This window comes from Onychomys torridus, chromosome 16 (genome assembly GCF_903995425.1).
Source record: "Onychomys torridus chromosome 16, mOncTor1.1, whole genome shotgun sequence".
In the NCBI taxonomy this organism is placed as follows: domain Eukaryota; kingdom Metazoa; phylum Chordata; class Mammalia; order Rodentia; family Cricetidae; genus Onychomys; species Onychomys torridus.
Genome location: NC_050458.1, coordinates 24162549 through 24179414, shown reverse-complemented (window position 1 = coordinate 24179414; position 16866 = coordinate 24162549). Strand labels below are relative to the sequence as shown.

The window sequence follows — 16866 nt, the reverse complement described above, 5'->3', positions numbered from 1 at the left end:
ATTTTAGTTACTTGTAAATATTTTACTAATATAAGACTTAATTTTTAAGTTTTTCTTGAGAGTTTTGCTTTTTTTTTTTTTCTTGGTTGATTGGGATAGGATACTGTGGTGCTGATATTAAGTCAATATGTGCCGAAGCTGCTTTATGTGCCCTGCGTCGACGGTACCCACAGATCTATACCACCAGTGAGAAGCTACAGTTGGATCTCTCTTCAATTAATATCTCAGCTAAGGATTTTGAGACTGCTATGCAGAAGATAATACCAGCTTCCCAGAGAGCTGTGACATCACCTGGACAGGCACTGTCTGCCATTGTGAAACCACTTCTGCAAAATACTGTTCATATGATCTTAGAAGCCCTACAGAAAGTATTTCCACATGCAGAAGTTGGAACAAGCAAACCTTTAAATTCAGGTATAAAACTTGATTGACCATTGAAAGAAAGAAAGTATGACAAAGGAATATTACTAATGGACAGGTTTTTTTATTACTATTATTATTTTGTAGATGTTTCTTGCCCTTTGCTAGAAAGTGATTTGGCATACAGTGATGATGATATACCATCGGTATATGAAAATGGACTTTCTCAAAAACCCTTTAATCAGGCAAAAGAAAATTTAAATTTTCTTCATTTAAATAGGTATGTTTTCCCTGCAAATGAATTTTTTTTTCCATAAAAATAAGTGAAATTTGTTGACAAGGTAAAAGATGCTAGCCAATCGGCTTTTTATTTGAGTTAAAATATCGGGACTGGCAAGAGGGTTCAGTTGGTTAAGTGCTTGCATTGCAAACATGAAAACCTACTGTTGAGAATGGTGGTGTGCTTGTAATTCCAGTACCGGGGATCCAGGGTCCTGGGACTCACTAGCCACCTAGGCTAACCTAATTGATGAACTCCAGACCAGTAAAAGACTCGTCTTACTAGAGGTAGTTAGTGTTCCTGAGGATGGCACCTGAGGGTGTCCTCTAGCCTGCGCCACACATGTGCACACATTAAAGAATATCAAAGTTTGGGTATGAAGAGATGGCTAAGCAGTTAAGAGCACTGGCTGCTTCCAGAGGACCTGGGTTCAATTCCCAGCACTCACATGGCTGTGTATAACCATCTGTAATTCCAGTTCCAGGGGACACAACATCTTCTGGCCTCCACTGTATGCAGGTGGTGCAGACATGCATTCAGTACTCATGCACAAATTTTGGCCAGGTGTGGTGGCATACACCTTTAGTCCCATGCTTGGGAGACAGGGTTAGATGGATTTCTTATGAGTTTGAGTCCAGCCTTGTCTATATAGTGAAACCCTGTCTTAAAAAATTCAAAATGTGTTGTGGCTGTTATTATGTATTCTTAAATTTGGGACAATCATTGTGAGAAACCCAGCCATGTTATAATTGGCTAGTCAAATGAGCAAGGCTTCTGAAGACTTGTAATTGGCAATTTAAGGGGAACATTTACATTTTTGCGCAAAGTACAGCTTATTAATTTTTTTCAGAAATGCCTGTTACCAACCTATGTCTTTTCGACCAAGATTATTAATAGTGGGAGAACCAGGATTTGGGCAGAGTTCTCACTTGGCACCAGCTGTCATCCATGCTTTGGAAAAATTTACTGTATATACATTAGACATTCCTGTTCTTTTTGGTGTCAGTACTACATCTCCTGAAGAGACATGTTCCCAGGTAAGTTGTTTTCCAGCCAACAAGTTATAAAGCAGTCATTCAGAGACAAAGTTCAGAGTTGACTCCGGATTTGAACTTTTAACTTAAAAAAAAGAAACTGACTTAAAACTTACAAAATAGAACTGTATAATTGCTTAGTTATTAAATAGTATATATTTTATTTCTCACATCTGCCACTTAACATCTGTATGGCCTTGGGCGAGTTATTAGATCTCTCTACTTTTTTTCTGTTTGCAAGGTGTGATATAATTTGGCTGTTGTGTTAATTGAAGTTCTTAAGACAATGACTGTCCTTTAGTCAGTCTACAAATATTCTGTTTGTTTGTCAAATGTTTCTATTGTTGATATGTTTAGATTTAATTGGTGAATGTAAAACTATTTTATATTTCTATACTTGTTTAACCTTGGTTATACAGCAGAATAATAGTCTTGGAATTTTCTTGGCCTGTTTCCTAGGTGCTTGAATAAATTGTTTTCCCCCAAATGAGCTTTTATTAAACACTTTAAAAGAGTTGTGAGGGTTTTTCGAAAGAAGCATTCAAGAAATGTAAAGGTTTTATGTGAAAATTCTGGGAAGTTGTTTGGGCACTAATATTACTAATGTGCTGACTTTAAAACCAAATATATTTTTGTTTGTTTTATCAGACGATTCGTGAAGCTAAGAGAACAGCACCCAGCATAGTCTATGTCCCACATATCCACTTGTGGTGGGAAATAGTTGGACCAACACTCAAAGCCACATTTATGACATTATTACAGAATATACCTTCATTTGCTCCAGTTTTACTACTTGCCACTTCTGACAAACCATATTCTGCTTTGCCTGAAGAGGTAATTTATGGGGGGGATTTGCTATTCCTTAAGTTTTCTTATGCCAAAATAAAAACACTGTAAAATTTCAAGTGCTACTGAACTAAATGAAACAATAAGAAATAGTCTTTTCAGATCACCATTGCTAGCTGTTTGTCTTGTGTGCTCACTGTTAAGAATGTACATGCCTGCCAGGCGGTAGTGGCACACGCCTGTAATCCCAGCACTTGGGAGGCAGAGGCAGGTAGATCTCTGAGAGTTCGAGGCCAGCCTGGGCTACCAAGTGAATTCCAGGAATGGTGACACAGGGAAACCCTATCTTGAAAAGCGCCCCCAAAAAAAGAATGTATATGTCTGGTAAGGAGATACATATTTTTTTCTGTTACAGAAATAGTATTACATGACAAACTTGTCTGCTGTATTTACCTTCCAATGTGCCCCCTTTTTTTTTTTAAATTAAGATTGATTTATTTATTATGTATACAGTGTTCTGTCTGCAAGTATGCCTGCACGCTAGAAGAGGGCACCAGATCTCATTAGGGATGGCTGAAAGCCACCAGGTGGGTGCTGGTAATTGAACTCAGGATCTCTGGAAGAGCAGTCAGTGCTCTTAACTACTCGGCCATCTCTCCAGCCCATGTCTTCTTTTGGTTTTGTTTTTCAAGATGGTTATTCTGCATAACCCTGGCTGGCTGGGAACTCACAGAGATCCACATGCCTCTGCCTTCCAAGTGTTGGGATTAAAGGCATGTGCACCACCACTGGCCTTCAGTGTGCCTTCTGAATTAATCAATATTTAACTAATCTTCCTTTATGAGTTGCATGTTCTTGTTCATTATCTTGTAATGAGTTATAACCAGTAAGTTAAATCCCTGGTGATAACAGGTTAACTATTTTGGTTGTTGGTTTTTTCTGGGTTTTTTTTTTTCTGGTTTTCTTTTTGAGACAGTGTCTCCCCTTGTAATCCTGGCTGTCCTAGAACTGTAGACCAGGCTGGTCTTGAACTCAGAAATCTGCCTATTTCTGTCTCTTAGTGAGAAGCATTAAAGATAGAGATTACACTTTTGGCAACAAGTATGAATTTTGGGTTTTTTTGTTTGTTTGTTTTTTGTTCTGTTTTTTTCTTGGGGGAGGGGGTGCCAGACATCAAATAGAGTGCCTAGTAACATACTGACCACATATTCTACCACTGAGCTGTAGTTCTAGCAAAAAAAGTGGGGTTTTTTTGTTTTGTTTTGTTTTGTTTGTTTTTTACTATTTCTTATTCTTTGGAAGTTTCATATATTTATACAATGTATATTGATGATAATCCACCTACCTCATCTACAGCTCAATTTCATGACTTAACCCTCTGAGTCTAATTATTGCTATTCATGTATACGTTGATATGTGACCATCCACTAAGGCATGAGCAGCCTTCCAGTGGCCATCTTCTCAAAAGATGATCCTCCCTCAACACCCATCAAAAGCTAATAGTTTATCCAATAGGGAGGGCCTCAGAATTGGTACCTCCCCCAATTCATGCTGGAATTTTGATGAGCAGGTAACCACATCTATTGTGAGTTGATGTGTGCAACTGCTACATCATGCCCAAAACTTAGCATTTCATAGTTTTCCCCATATGCAGGTTCTTTGTACTTCCTCTTCTTTCCAGTTCCTGAGCATTGAATGATGACCCCATCTGTAGCTGAATACTCAGTTGCTTATACTCAGCACTTGAACCAGTTATGAATTTGTGTGTTAAGCTCTATACACTGTATAAAGCTTCTGACTGAAGTTGATAGCTTTATAAATCTATAGGTATAGACATGAATGTTTAGAATGCAGTTTGACAACATAGCTGTTTAGCAAAACAATAGTAGGTTCCCCACTAAGGCCTATGATCTTTTCAATTCTAGGCTTTTGGTCAGGTTTACAATACCAGACATTAAATCTCTTCTATGGAGCATTTCTTATATCCAATCAGATAGTATTTGGTTACCCCCATAACCATCATGTCACTATTGTGTCAGTGGGTACATCTTGCTATCAGGTCAGTGTTGTAGTGGGCCCAGTGCTGGATAAGAAGACTCTATGGTTTTCTTCCTTAGCTGCCTGTATGGCACCTTCTGGCACTATGTAAGCTAGCCAGTAAGTGGAGTTTCCTAAGAGTTTTCAGGTTGTTGTCTTTTGACATTGATGTCTTATGTTTACTTAATTGAGTGATATCTTCAGCAGTAGATTTTTACCATCTAGTTATGGTACACAAACCAAACCAAGAGCAATGGCCGTGGTTTGTGGGGTCTTGTTTGTTTTGTTTTTGTTCCTTTGAGGCCTTCCTGACCAGTAATTTGTAGGGAGATAGCGTGTCTGGCACCGAGACTTTCATCTTACTGCTTTATCTTCTGGAGCAGAATTGTTCACTCATAGAGGGCACTTTTGTTCATACTCCTGTTTTTGTATTATAAAGTCAGTACACTTTGTGAGGGTGTGGCACAGAATGAGGAATTGCCTTTTGTTTTCTTTCTGTTTTTTTCAAGGCAAGTTTTCTCTGTGTAGTCCTGGCTGTTCTGGTACTTGCTCTGTAGATCAGGCTGGCCTGGAACTTAAGATCCACCTGTCTTCTGGGTGCTGGAATTGAAGGCATGTGATACCACCACCTAGCAAAATTGTTTATTTGTAAATGAATAATTTATATAGGTATAAATAAATCATTCAGCTTTGAACTTTTTGTTTTCAGTGAATCATTGATTAGATCATAATGTGTATAAGGATAGTGTTTCATTTTTACATTTGGTAGTGTAAGTAGCGCGCTTATCTGTGATAGAGCACTTAATTGCAACATACCCAAGTCCCTGGCTTCAATCCCTATGACCTGAAAAAGAGAAAAGTGCTCACAAGTGGGATAGCTATGTCATCCATGAACACTATTGGATTCTCATAACTCATCATGGACTGCAAATAATGTCATCACTGAAATAGAAAATTTTATGAGTCCCCACGTGACACTGTAGTGGGATTAGGCTGATAAAGGTAATAATTAAATTTGTACATTAATTTGAAAGATGTGCTCTGAATTAGTGCCAAGAAGAACTAGAAGGAGCTCTTGGACAGTTCTGGGACCATTGGTTTTCTTACGAGGCAGCCCTAGCTGGGCTGGAATTTCTGTGTAGACCAAGCTGTCCATGACTAATTCTCAGAGTTAGGATCTAAGGCACATGCCACCACACCTAATGACATTTCTATTGTCTACAGATATTGACTTTTGTGAATAATGCTCTCAGTTATTGGTGTATAAATGTCTTTACATTGTCCTTTTCATTCCTTTTGAATGTATACCTGGAAATGGGATTGTTTGATCACATAGTAATTTTTTGTAAAACAATGTTGTTTCCCACAATGGTTGAACCATTTTTCATTCCTCCACTTTTCAGCAATACTTGTTTTTGAGTCAGTATTCTTTAGAATACTGATTCCCTTTTCATGTCTTAACATTTTACTTTAGGTTGTGAGAGTTAAGTGAATAACCTCAGTAAGCCCTTTATATAAATTATAACAACAGTTACTATATGCTAGTTGGATTCTTGAATTCTAAAGATGATCTGATGTTTAGTTACTAATCTAGCACACATATATCCGTACTTAATTCTGTATGTATGGGTGCCCTGCTTGCTTGCATGTTTGTGTGCCACATGTGTGCAGTGCCTGTAGAGGCCAGAAGAGGGCGTTGGGTCCCTTGGAACTGGAGGTACAGATGGTTGTGAGCTGCCATGGTGATGCTGGGAAGCAGACACGGGTCCTCAGGAAGAGCTGCAAGTGCTCTTAACCACTGAGCATCTCGGGCCTGTGTCTACTTTAAAAGACTTACATTTAATTTTTTTGTTAGAAATATGTGTTTAATACACTGTTGAATTAAATGTGGTAATGTACATTGTGTGTTTGCATATGTGTATATTCTGTATATGTTACTTTTTTTTTTAAGGTACAAGAATTGTTTACCCATGATTATGGAGAAATTTTTAATGTCCAGTTACCAGACAAAGAAGAACGAACCAAATTTTTTGAAGACTTAATTTTAAAACAAGCTGCAAAGCCTCCTGTGTCAAAAAAGAAAGCAGGTTAGTTATCTCAGCTATTAGGGAATAATTTTAAGAAAATGGAACTATGTAATAGCTAATATAATTGACATCTACCTGATAGCACAAACTCAAACCCTCATGTTTACTATTTAAAATACCTCTGCTTCCTGGTAAAATGGACTAAAACTTCTTAAGGCACGTAAGATGTTTTAAAGATTTATTTTTTAATTGTCTGGAGGTATACACACATGAGAGCTGGTGCCAGTGAAGGCCAAAATAGGGTGGTTGAATCTCTTAGAGCTGGAGTTTTAAGCAGTTTGAGCTGCCTGATTTGAGTTCTAGGAACTGAGTGCAGATCCTCTGTGAGATCAGGATGTGGTCTTAACCACTGAGCCACCTCTGAGCCATCTCTCCAGCTCTAGTCCTGTGTTCTTACCTACCACCAGCTATCTGTTAAAACAAAACAAAAACTATCACAGCATCACAGTTTCACTTCTGGTTCTTGTAAAGCTTCTATCTTTATCCCTCATTGCTGCTTAAAGAACTACTTAACTTGGGACTAGAGTTATGGATATCAGTGCTGAGAATGAACCCAGGTCCTCTGCAGGATCGACAGATGCTCTTAACTGCTGGGTTCTCTTGAGAAAGGGCTCCTCTCATTTTTCCTTCTCCTCTTCTTTTCAAGACAGGCTTTCTCTGTGTAGCCTTGGCTGTCCTAGAACTCGCTCTGTAGACCAGGCTGGCCTCAAACTCACAGAGATCTGCCTGCCTCTGCTGCTGAGTGCTGGGTTTAGAGGCATGAGCTACCACTGCCCGGCCTTTTTTATTTGTTTATTGTGTGTGCATGCATAGGTCACTCCTGGAACTCAGGTCATGGGCCACCTCCAGTCCCCTTTCTCATTTCTTTTAATCCTGCGTATTCGCTGTCTTATCTCCTTAAAGGAAATTAAAATTTGATATATTTGGAGTATCACATTTTTTCATTAGTCCACAAACTAAAGACTTTGTAGTTACAATATTCTTGTTTTAGAAATAATGTACTCTCAAAGTTTGCAAACTTTTCTGGAGTGTGTGGGGATGGAGATTGTGGCAGTATTTTTCTGAATTCTTGGTTTCCTATCCGTTGTAAGAAAGTAAGCCCTCCAAGCCTCGTTCTGTTTGCGTTGAGTCACTTGTCCCTCCGTCTGGGGAGGCTCTTAACTAAGCTCTAACGTCCTGTGCAGTGTTGCAGGCCTTGGAGGTGCTCCCCGTGGCTCCACCACCGGAACCAAGACCGCTGACAGCAGGGGAAGTGAGACAGCTGGAGGAACAAGAAGAAGACACCTTTAGAGAACTCAGGATTTTCTTAAGAAATGTCACACATAGGCTTGCTATTGATAAGCGATTCCGAGTCTTTACCAAGCCTGTTGACCCTGATGAGGTACTAATTTCCTCTTTGGATGAAATATGTTTAAGCCATAGTGATAGGAAAGCAGAAAGTTTGAATAGTTCGTGTAGGTGTCCTGCTGTCCTGAACTTGTTTTCTCTCTATGGACACATGAACTTAGTGTCCTGAGTATGTAGACTTTAAGGACTATCTAATATATTTCCTTTGTTGCAGAGAAGTAACAGTTAATTTTATACCCAGTTAGACAAAAGAAATTTGAGAATGTTTTACCTCCACATGGTATTACCATTATTTATAGAATGAAAATTGAGCTTAGAGTTTTCTAAGTCAACATTGAAGGATGGGTGACAGTTGCATAAGGAAAGAAATGGTGGATATTACTGGAGAATATAACTGACCAAGAATAGGAGTAAATATAATGCAGAAATAGGTTAAAATAGAATGAAAGTATTCATATAAATATGGTACACTTATTTATACTATTTCCTCTGTACTAAGTGATCTGGTCATTTGCTTGAATTTTAGGTGCCTGATTATGTCACTGTAATAAAGCAACCAATGGACCTGTCATCTGTAATCAGTAAAATTGATTTACATAAGTATCTGACTGTGAAAGACTATTTGAGGGATATTGATCTAATCTGCAGTAATGCTTTAGAATACAATCCAGATAGAGATCCTGGAGGTGAGCATTAGTGAATTCCTTTTCAGGGGTGGTGTGGGGGCTACTAACGTTTAATGAGGGTTGATGGTTTGTTTGTTTGTTTGTTTGTTTGTTTGTTTTTAATGTCAGGTGTTATATTAATATTTTACATTAAAAAATATCATGTAATTCTCACAATAGCCTTATCCCATTCTACAGCTGAGAAAGGTATAGTTTAGGAAGATGAAAGCTTTGCTGGGGTCACAGTGCCAGGAAAGGACAAGGGCAGATTGAATGCCTGTTTTCACTGAAGTCCTCAAATATTAACCACATAATATATCCTTTAATGTAGTGGTTCTCAGCCTTTAATACAGTTCCTCATGTTGTGACCCCCAACCATAAAATTATTTTGTTGCTGCTTCATAACAGTAATTTTGCTACTGTTATGGGTTGTAATTAAATATTTGATATGCAGGCTATCTGATAAGCAGCCCCTGTGTGGTCATGACCCACCAGATTGAGAACCACTACTCTAATGAGAAAAAATAGCTTGCTTATGCTTTCTGAAAGTGGAAAGATAAACACTAATAGAATGGATTTCAAAATATTCCCTTTTTAAGATTAAAGGCCTTTTTTTTTTTTTTTTTAAGTTTTAGTTTTAATGATTTATTTACCCTTATTTTATGTGCATTGGTGTTTTACCTGCATGTATATCTGTATGAGAGCGTCTAATCCCCTGGAACTGGAGTTACAGACAGTTGTGAACTGCCATGTAGGGTCTCAGAATTGAACCCAGGTCCTCTAGAAGAGCAGCCAGTCGTCTTAACTGAACCATCTCTCAAGCCTCTCAAAATGTTCTTTTAGTTAAAACATACATTTTTTGCTGTTTTGGGACAGCCCTGACTGGCCTCAAAGTTAGGGTAATACTGTCTCTGCCTCCAAGTGCTGGGATTACAGGCATATGCTGTTATGCTTGAAAACATTTATATTACGTAAATAATAAGAGTATAATGTTTGCCTAATGTTAATAGTAATATTAAAAGTGTGTGTTCAAAGGTGTGTGTGTGTGTGTGTGTGTGTGTGTGTGTGTGTGTGTGTGTACACGTGTACATAAGTCCTTATATGTATAGAGTTAATTGGAGTATCATTAGACCTCTAAAAGGTGGTACTTACAAATTAGAATGATTTATGTAGGTAACTATTAAAAGTTCCTTTTGTTGTTTTTGGGGTTGTTTGTAACAGGGTCTCACAGTGTAGCCCTTGTTGGCCTAAAACTCAGAGATCTGCCTACCTCTGCTTTCCTAGGGTTGGGATTAAAGAATGCTAGCCCCCAGTTAATATTAATATGTGGAGCTCAGGTTGACCTTGACCTGGCTGCAGTTAAGAGTGACCTACTTCCCCTTTTCGGTCTCCTGTGCTGGTATTAAAGGTATATTTGAAGAGTTCCTTAAAATAATTGAAAGCACGTTGAACTATGTCCCTCTCCCTTTTTCTGATTATCTTATTGGGGAATTTTTGTTTTGGTTTGTTTTGGTTTGGTTTTGGTTTTTTGAGACAGGGTTTTTGGAGCCTTTCCTGGGACTCACTCTGTAGCCCAGGCTGGCCTTGAACCCACAGAAATCCACCTGCCTCTGACTCCTGAGTACTGGGATTAAAGGCGCGTGCCACCACCGCCCACTTTATGGGGGAATCTTAATAGAGAACATCAATAAACATTTTATTGAATCAGATATCCAAATCTTTAAGTTATCACCCAAACCAGAATATAAAAGTTCTAGTAAATTTATTCATTGTATGAAGTTAAGGAATTGTAATGATTACTATCTTTACCAAAGTATTAAGTTTACTTTTGGAAAAATACTAAGAATTATATTTCCTCATTTCTCAGATCGTCTTATTAGGCATAGAGCCTGTGCTTTAAGAGACACTGCCTATGCAATAATTAAAGAAGAGCTTGATGAAGACTTTGAGCAGCTTTGTGAAGAAATTCAGGAATCTAGGAAGAAAAGAGGTAGAAAAATGCTTGAGCATCTGAAAATGATGCTTTGGATAAATCCTTTCATTCTTTGCATTATTTTGAGTTCTGGAAATAATTTCCAAATACCGTCTGTCTGTTTCTAAGGTTGTAGCTCCTCCAAATATGCACCATCTTATTACCACGTCATGCCAAAGCAAAACTCTACCCCTGCTGGTGAGAAAAGGTCAGATCAAGAGCAGAATGAAAAGCTAAAGGCACCTTGTACTCCTGTGGCTTGCAGCACCCCTGGTAAGGACTCTTGAGTAATCTTCATTTGTGAAGTTCTTCTGTCCCCTCCCATGTCCTTTGTCTTGCACTTTGCTTTATTAATGCAGTAAATTACATCCATTTCGTTGCTATCAAGCAACTAAACTGTAAAATAACCAGATCCTTCTCTTTTCTATATACATTTTGGTAAATACAGTTAGTTGCTCAGCTACAAAGCCTTGGCGTTGTGCTGAAGTTCTGCTCTTACCACCTAAACATCCAGCTATCTTCCAAGGTCTATTAAATCTATTTCTGTAGTAGTCTTTCAGGTTTACCCTGTATTCTCCCATTGTAACTTCTACGGAGTTTCTTCCCAAGACAAATGAAGCATAGTTTTACTGTATCAACTTAGACAGAATAGTGAAATTCTTTGTACTTTAGTTGCTTCCACTGTAAAGTGAAGGTGCTAATGGTAGCAAACCTCATCACTTTAAAAGTGAAATTCCAATGAATTAGTATGCAAAGCATGCTTACAAATGTGGGCAGTATATCTTAGCAGTGTGAGTGTAGGTTATTTTAAGTCTTGCCTCTCAGTTATTCAGTTTATATCACATATTGCTGCTCAGCTGTTATGTTGTTGGTTTGGTTTTAGTTTTTTGTTTTTTGAGACAGATTTCTCTGTGTCCCTGGCTGGCCTTGAACTCACAGTGCCTCTGCTGGAATTAAAGGCATGTGCCCCTGCCACCAAGCCACTTCTCTGTCTTGTCACAGTACTTTACTTTTTATGTATTCCAACCATATGAAAGTACTGTGGGAGAGAGAGAGATGGCTTAGTGGTTAAGAGCACTGGTTGTCCTTCCAGAGGACCCAGGTTCAATTCCCAGTACCCACATAGTGTCTGTAACTCAAGTTCCAGGGGATCTGACACCGTCATACCAATGCACATAAAGTAAACTTAAATAAACTTAAAAAGAAAGTACTGTGGTTCTTGATTGCTTTACCTTTTCATCTTTTTTTCCTCTTTTTAAACTCTTTAAAATTTAGAAAATTGTTAGATATTCTTTATTTTTTTTTCTTTTGTTACATTCCTTAAAGCTCAGTTGAAGAGGAAAGTTCGTAATAAATCGAAGTGGCATGTAGGTAACAGAATAAAGCGAAGGAAACTTTCACAAGCAAAAGACAATAGCCAAAGTGCTATGAATAATCAAATCAGTGATACAGAAGAAAGTCAACATACAAGTGCAGAACCCACTGAGCTTGGAAATACAGGAGAGTCTCCCATGGAAGAAAAGGAGAAGCAACATGCCTCTGAAAGCAATATGGACTTGAAAAATAACTCAAGTACCTCTAATACTGAGAATGAACATGAAGAATCCATTCACACTACAGAGTGTACAGAATTGAGAAAAGAAAAATTTGATTGCAGTGGAGATGATTCTAGCTTCCAGGTTGTAGACATTGCTGATGAAAATGAATCAAAAGGTAAGTCCCACTTAAAACTCAATTCCTAAACAAATCATACATACCAATTCATTTTTTTTTTTTTTTTTGATGTCTTTGAGAGGGCAAATGTTACCTACGTAGAAAAATAGCATTATCTTTACTTACCCTTTCAGCTAGTAGAGCAAAACACCCATGCAGACATATAGTACAAATAAAATCTCAAAAATTTTATTAAATCGAATGCAACCAGTATGAGAGCAAACTACTGCACAAAGGAGAATAGAAGCCATGTGTAAGGGGGCAAGGAAAAAGGGAACACTTCCTCTTCCCAGCTACATGCTACAAAAGGAATACTACATAAGTCAACTCAGTGCTCAAGGTCCTAAAAAGACATTGTTCAAATAAGTGATTATACCACCAGCACCCAGCTAAACATTAACTTCTTAAGTAGCTGCAACTGGGCCTAGAACTTATTATGTAGACCAGAATGGTTTCAAAGATCATTGGCCTCTGCCTCCTGAGTACTGGGATTAAAGGCAGGCGCTACCACACCCAGCTAAATATTTCTTATATTGTCTGCTGTTTTTTTTTTTTTTTTTTAATGTAAATGGCCTATCATAATCTTTTTTCTTTATTTTTATTATTAAGAGATTTTTCTATTCATTTTACATACCAACCACAGATTCCCCTCACTTCCCTCCTTCCATCCCCACCCCCGACTCACCCCCAACTCCACCCATTCCCACCTCCTCCAAGGCAAGGTCTCCCATGGGGAGTCAGCAGAGCCAGGTACATTCAGTTGAGGCAGGTCCAAGCCCCTCCTCCCTGCACCAAGGCTGTACAAGATGCCCCACCATAGGCACTGGGCTCCAAAAAGCCGGCTCATGCACCAGGGACAGGTCCCAATCCCACTGCCTGGGGATCCCCTAAACAGGTCAAGATAAACAACTGTCTTGCCTATCCAGAGGGCCTAGTCCAGTACCATGGGTCTCCACAGCTATTGGTCCACAGTTTGGCATGTCAATCTTACAACAAAAAGATTAACCCAGAATCAGTTCTTGTGTCCTAAGTATATGTGGGAGGCCAGCTGGGAGACTGACTCCCACATTTTACCCCTGGGTACTCTTGAGGAGAGAGGGATAAGAGATTTAGATAGAAGGCTAGAGGGAGAGAAACAGATGGAACAAGGATGGCCTCAGGAAGGCCTGGATCCTTATCCACCAGCCCCTTCTGTCTCTTCTAAAACACTTTTTATAGGAATGCCAAAGGTGGAGCAAAAGGCCCCCTTAGCTCAGCCTAGTGGAGACCCTTCAATCACCTGGAAACCATGCACTTAGTCAAGCAAGCTTCTAATGCAGCCCTGCTGGGTAAAACAAGCTCAGATCTCACTAAGAAACATTTGTGAGCCTCCACAAGTACATATTCTGTTATTAATGTAGTTATTATTTGCCTTGGGCACTATGGTTGTGAACCAAATAATTGTTCGATTTTTCACTTTAGAAATGTGTATTCTGCGAATGACTCGAGCTAGACGTTCCCAGGTGGAACAGCAGCAGCTCATCAGTGTGGAGAAGGCTCTGGCGATTCTCTCTCAGCCTACACCTTCACTCGTTGTGGACCATAAACGGTTAAAAGTATGTTAAGCTGACATCATGCTTTCTCTAGGCATTTTTCTCTTCCTCACACACTGGATTGCAGGCTAATAGTAGATTAGCTACATACAGATTCCTCTTAGCTTCGTTGTTCTTCAGAGAAAGTTCTTCTGAACTGGAGAGCTGGCTCAGAGGTTAAGAGCTCTGGCTGCTCTTCAGGACCTAGGTTTAATCCCTAGCACCCATATTTTGACTTAACGGATGCCTTTAACTTCAATCTGCTGGGATCCAGCGCTCTCTTCTGTCCTCTGGGCAGTAGGCATGCACATAGCACACCTTATATTTAAGTAGATTTTTTTTTTTAATTTGTCTGGAGAAGTTTGTGTATACAGTTGAAATGAGCAACTTATGCTGTAGTTTGGGGATAATAAGAGTTACCCAGGGCCAAGGCTGGTGTCACAGAATGAAGGAAATTTGAAAGAATCATTGCTAGAAGAATCATGTCTCAGCAGTGGCTTAGTCTGCCAACATGCTGCCTTTAGAACAGTTCACTAAGCATTCAGAATTTAAAATCTTGTTGCAAGGAATTAATCTGGCACCTACAAATCCTTGTTTTCTTTTAGAATCTTTTGAGGACTGTTGTTAAAAAAAGTCAGGAATATAATATAGTCCAACTGGAAAACTTGTATGCAGTAATCAGCCAGTGTATATATGAGCATCGCAGGGACTATGACAAAATGGCACTTGTCCAGGTAAAGTTTTGACTTAAAACTATTGGTGTTATTTTGAGACAAGGTCTCTCCATGTAGCCCTAATTATATGAAGATTATGGATTCACAAGCTTGGTGTATCTTATGTCTAGAACTTCATTAGCTTGGCTTTATTATAATAATCAATAGCTCCATAGTATCGATAAAACTGAAAAATATTTTGTTTATTTTAATGTAGATATGTAACTTGGGGGGGGGGGGGCGATGTTTTTGAGACAGGGTTTCTCCATGTAGTTTTGGTGCCTATCCTGGATCTTGCTCTGTAGACCAGGCTGGCCTTGAATTCACAGAGATCCAACTAGCTCTGCCTCCCAAATGAGATTAAAGACATGCACCACCGCTGCCTGGCAGTAACTTCTTTTAAAATAGACTTTTTCCCCTAAGATACATTTTTAAGGCGATTATGGTGATGTACATCTGGAATCACAAGTTTAGTCCAATCTGGTGACATAGTAAAACCCTTTCTCAAAAATAAAGATAGCCTACTTGTCTTTATTTGATCTTTATAGATGGTATAGGATATTAATTTTTAAAACTACATGTTGGAGGCTACTTATGTTACCAGTCATTTTATATTTCTATAAAATGTAAAATGTTAACCTGCCATATACTCACCTAGTATATGGGGAGGAGGTGTGTGTATTTAGTATACTAGGATATGTACATGCTATGTATAGAATACTATTGTTTACATTGTATATATGTGTACCAATAACTTACCAGATATTTACATGAATAATTAATATTCTTAGGGGTATTTATTTTTTTAGAAAATAAAATTATGTTTTTAGCTTTTTTCAATATTGAAACTTAACTCTTTTTCTTTCCTGCCTTTTACATAGAAAATGGAGCAAGCAGTAGAAAACTTCAGTTGTTCCAGATCATGATGCCATTGCTTCAAGTATTTTTATATTCAATTCCTATTTAATTGTCTTCAGATATGTCTACATAGCTGATGCAAGATAAGATGAAATCTTGCATCTTCAAGAAAAGATTAAAATAGTAAAAGTATTTTAAATTACATGTACATGTGGTAAGATAACTGATAAGTCTTGGATGTTTGAGCAAAACACTGTAACAATAGTAATAGTTCGTTTGGCCAGATCTTAAAAGCTATTTTGGTAATTAATGTTTTGCAGCATTTAATAATAATTTAGCAGCATTGGATTTGTTGTTGTTAGCTGAAGCACTTTTAATTTGACCATTCCTATTAGATTATTATGTCAGGCCAGAATTATATCTGTTGTAGTTTTGCCATCTCTTTGTTTCCCTTTAAAGCCTTTCTCTCATCTGCCAAAATTCAAATTGTGATCTTCAAGGGGGCCTCAAATACAATTCTGTACTGAATATAAAAATTAATGTTTTCAGATTTTTATAATTCTAATTTGGGTTAATAAAGGTTTAAAAACTTACCGTTTACTTTGTAATTACATACAAAACAAATAGATTAGTGACTAGTTTTTGTATTTGATAACTCTTTATCTTTCTACCATTGTATTTAGGTTATATTGTATAAATACTTTTATATGCATATATGACTATAAATGTAAATTTTGTATTACTGATACCAAAAATACATTTCTTTCTTAAAGTTGAAACCATTTGCTTCTATTCACTCACTATTCGGTGGGACATGAAAACCTTTGCTTGCAGAATGGCATCTGTTGGAAAGCTTGTTTGAGAGGAATAGAAAAATGGTAACTAAAGTGAGAGACTATGGTTTGTTTGTTGGTGAAGTAATGGTAAAGATGGAACCCCGGGCCCGGTGTACACTAAGCACATGCCTTGCTCATGAGTTCAGATTTTAATATAGTTGTATTATGTGGATATTTTAAAAGATTTCTAAAATTCGGTAATTTGGATACTTTAATTAGTAGGTGCTGCCTTATATACCTATTAAAAGTGCCAAATACCAATAATATTTGAACATGTCCATATTGCTAAATATAATATTGTACAAGTTGAGTATGATTGTGTACATCTGTGATCTCAGCCCTGGAGGCAGAGACAAGAAGATCAGGAGTTCAGGGTCATCCATTAGCTGCATAGTAAGTTTGAGGCCAGCCTGGCTACTTGAGACTATCTGAAAACAAGCAAATAAAAGGGGGGGGGTAATACTTAACATTTTTTATTGAAGTTTATTATAATTTATTTCAGATGTATCCTTTCATTGTGCATCTTGTATAATAAATTTTAAAGTTGAAAACTTAATTTGTTTTTAGTTCTTACTTTAGAAAAACATTGTGTGAGTGTGTATTCATC

The 16866-nt window shown here is 37.9% G+C and overlaps 1 protein-coding gene across 1 annotated transcript in view; it reads left to right on the top strand.

Moving 5' to 3' along the window:
- Window positions 1-16642, top strand: part of Atad2 (ATPase family AAA domain containing 2) — a 46754-nt gene extending 30112 nt beyond the window's left edge. The window contains exons 16-28 of the mRNA XM_036208292.1: window positions 100-414; window positions 508-640; window positions 1491-1677; window positions 2323-2508; window positions 6449-6584; window positions 7769-7965; window positions 8458-8617; window positions 10464-10586; window positions 10698-10841; window positions 11895-12281; window positions 13743-13876; window positions 14458-14586; window positions 15447-16642. Of these exons, the coding sequence (XP_036064185.1) occupies window positions 100-414; window positions 508-640; window positions 1491-1677; window positions 2323-2508; window positions 6449-6584; window positions 7769-7965; window positions 8458-8617; window positions 10464-10586; window positions 10698-10841; window positions 11895-12281; window positions 13743-13876; window positions 14458-14586; window positions 15447-15491 (2276 nt within the window). The 3' untranslated portion in view covers window positions 15492-16642. The remainder of the gene's footprint in view (window positions 1-99; window positions 415-507; window positions 641-1490; window positions 1678-2322; window positions 2509-6448; window positions 6585-7768; window positions 7966-8457; window positions 8618-10463; window positions 10587-10697; window positions 10842-11894; window positions 12282-13742; window positions 13877-14457; window positions 14587-15446) is intronic.
- Window positions 16643-16866: the final 224 nt, after the last annotated feature.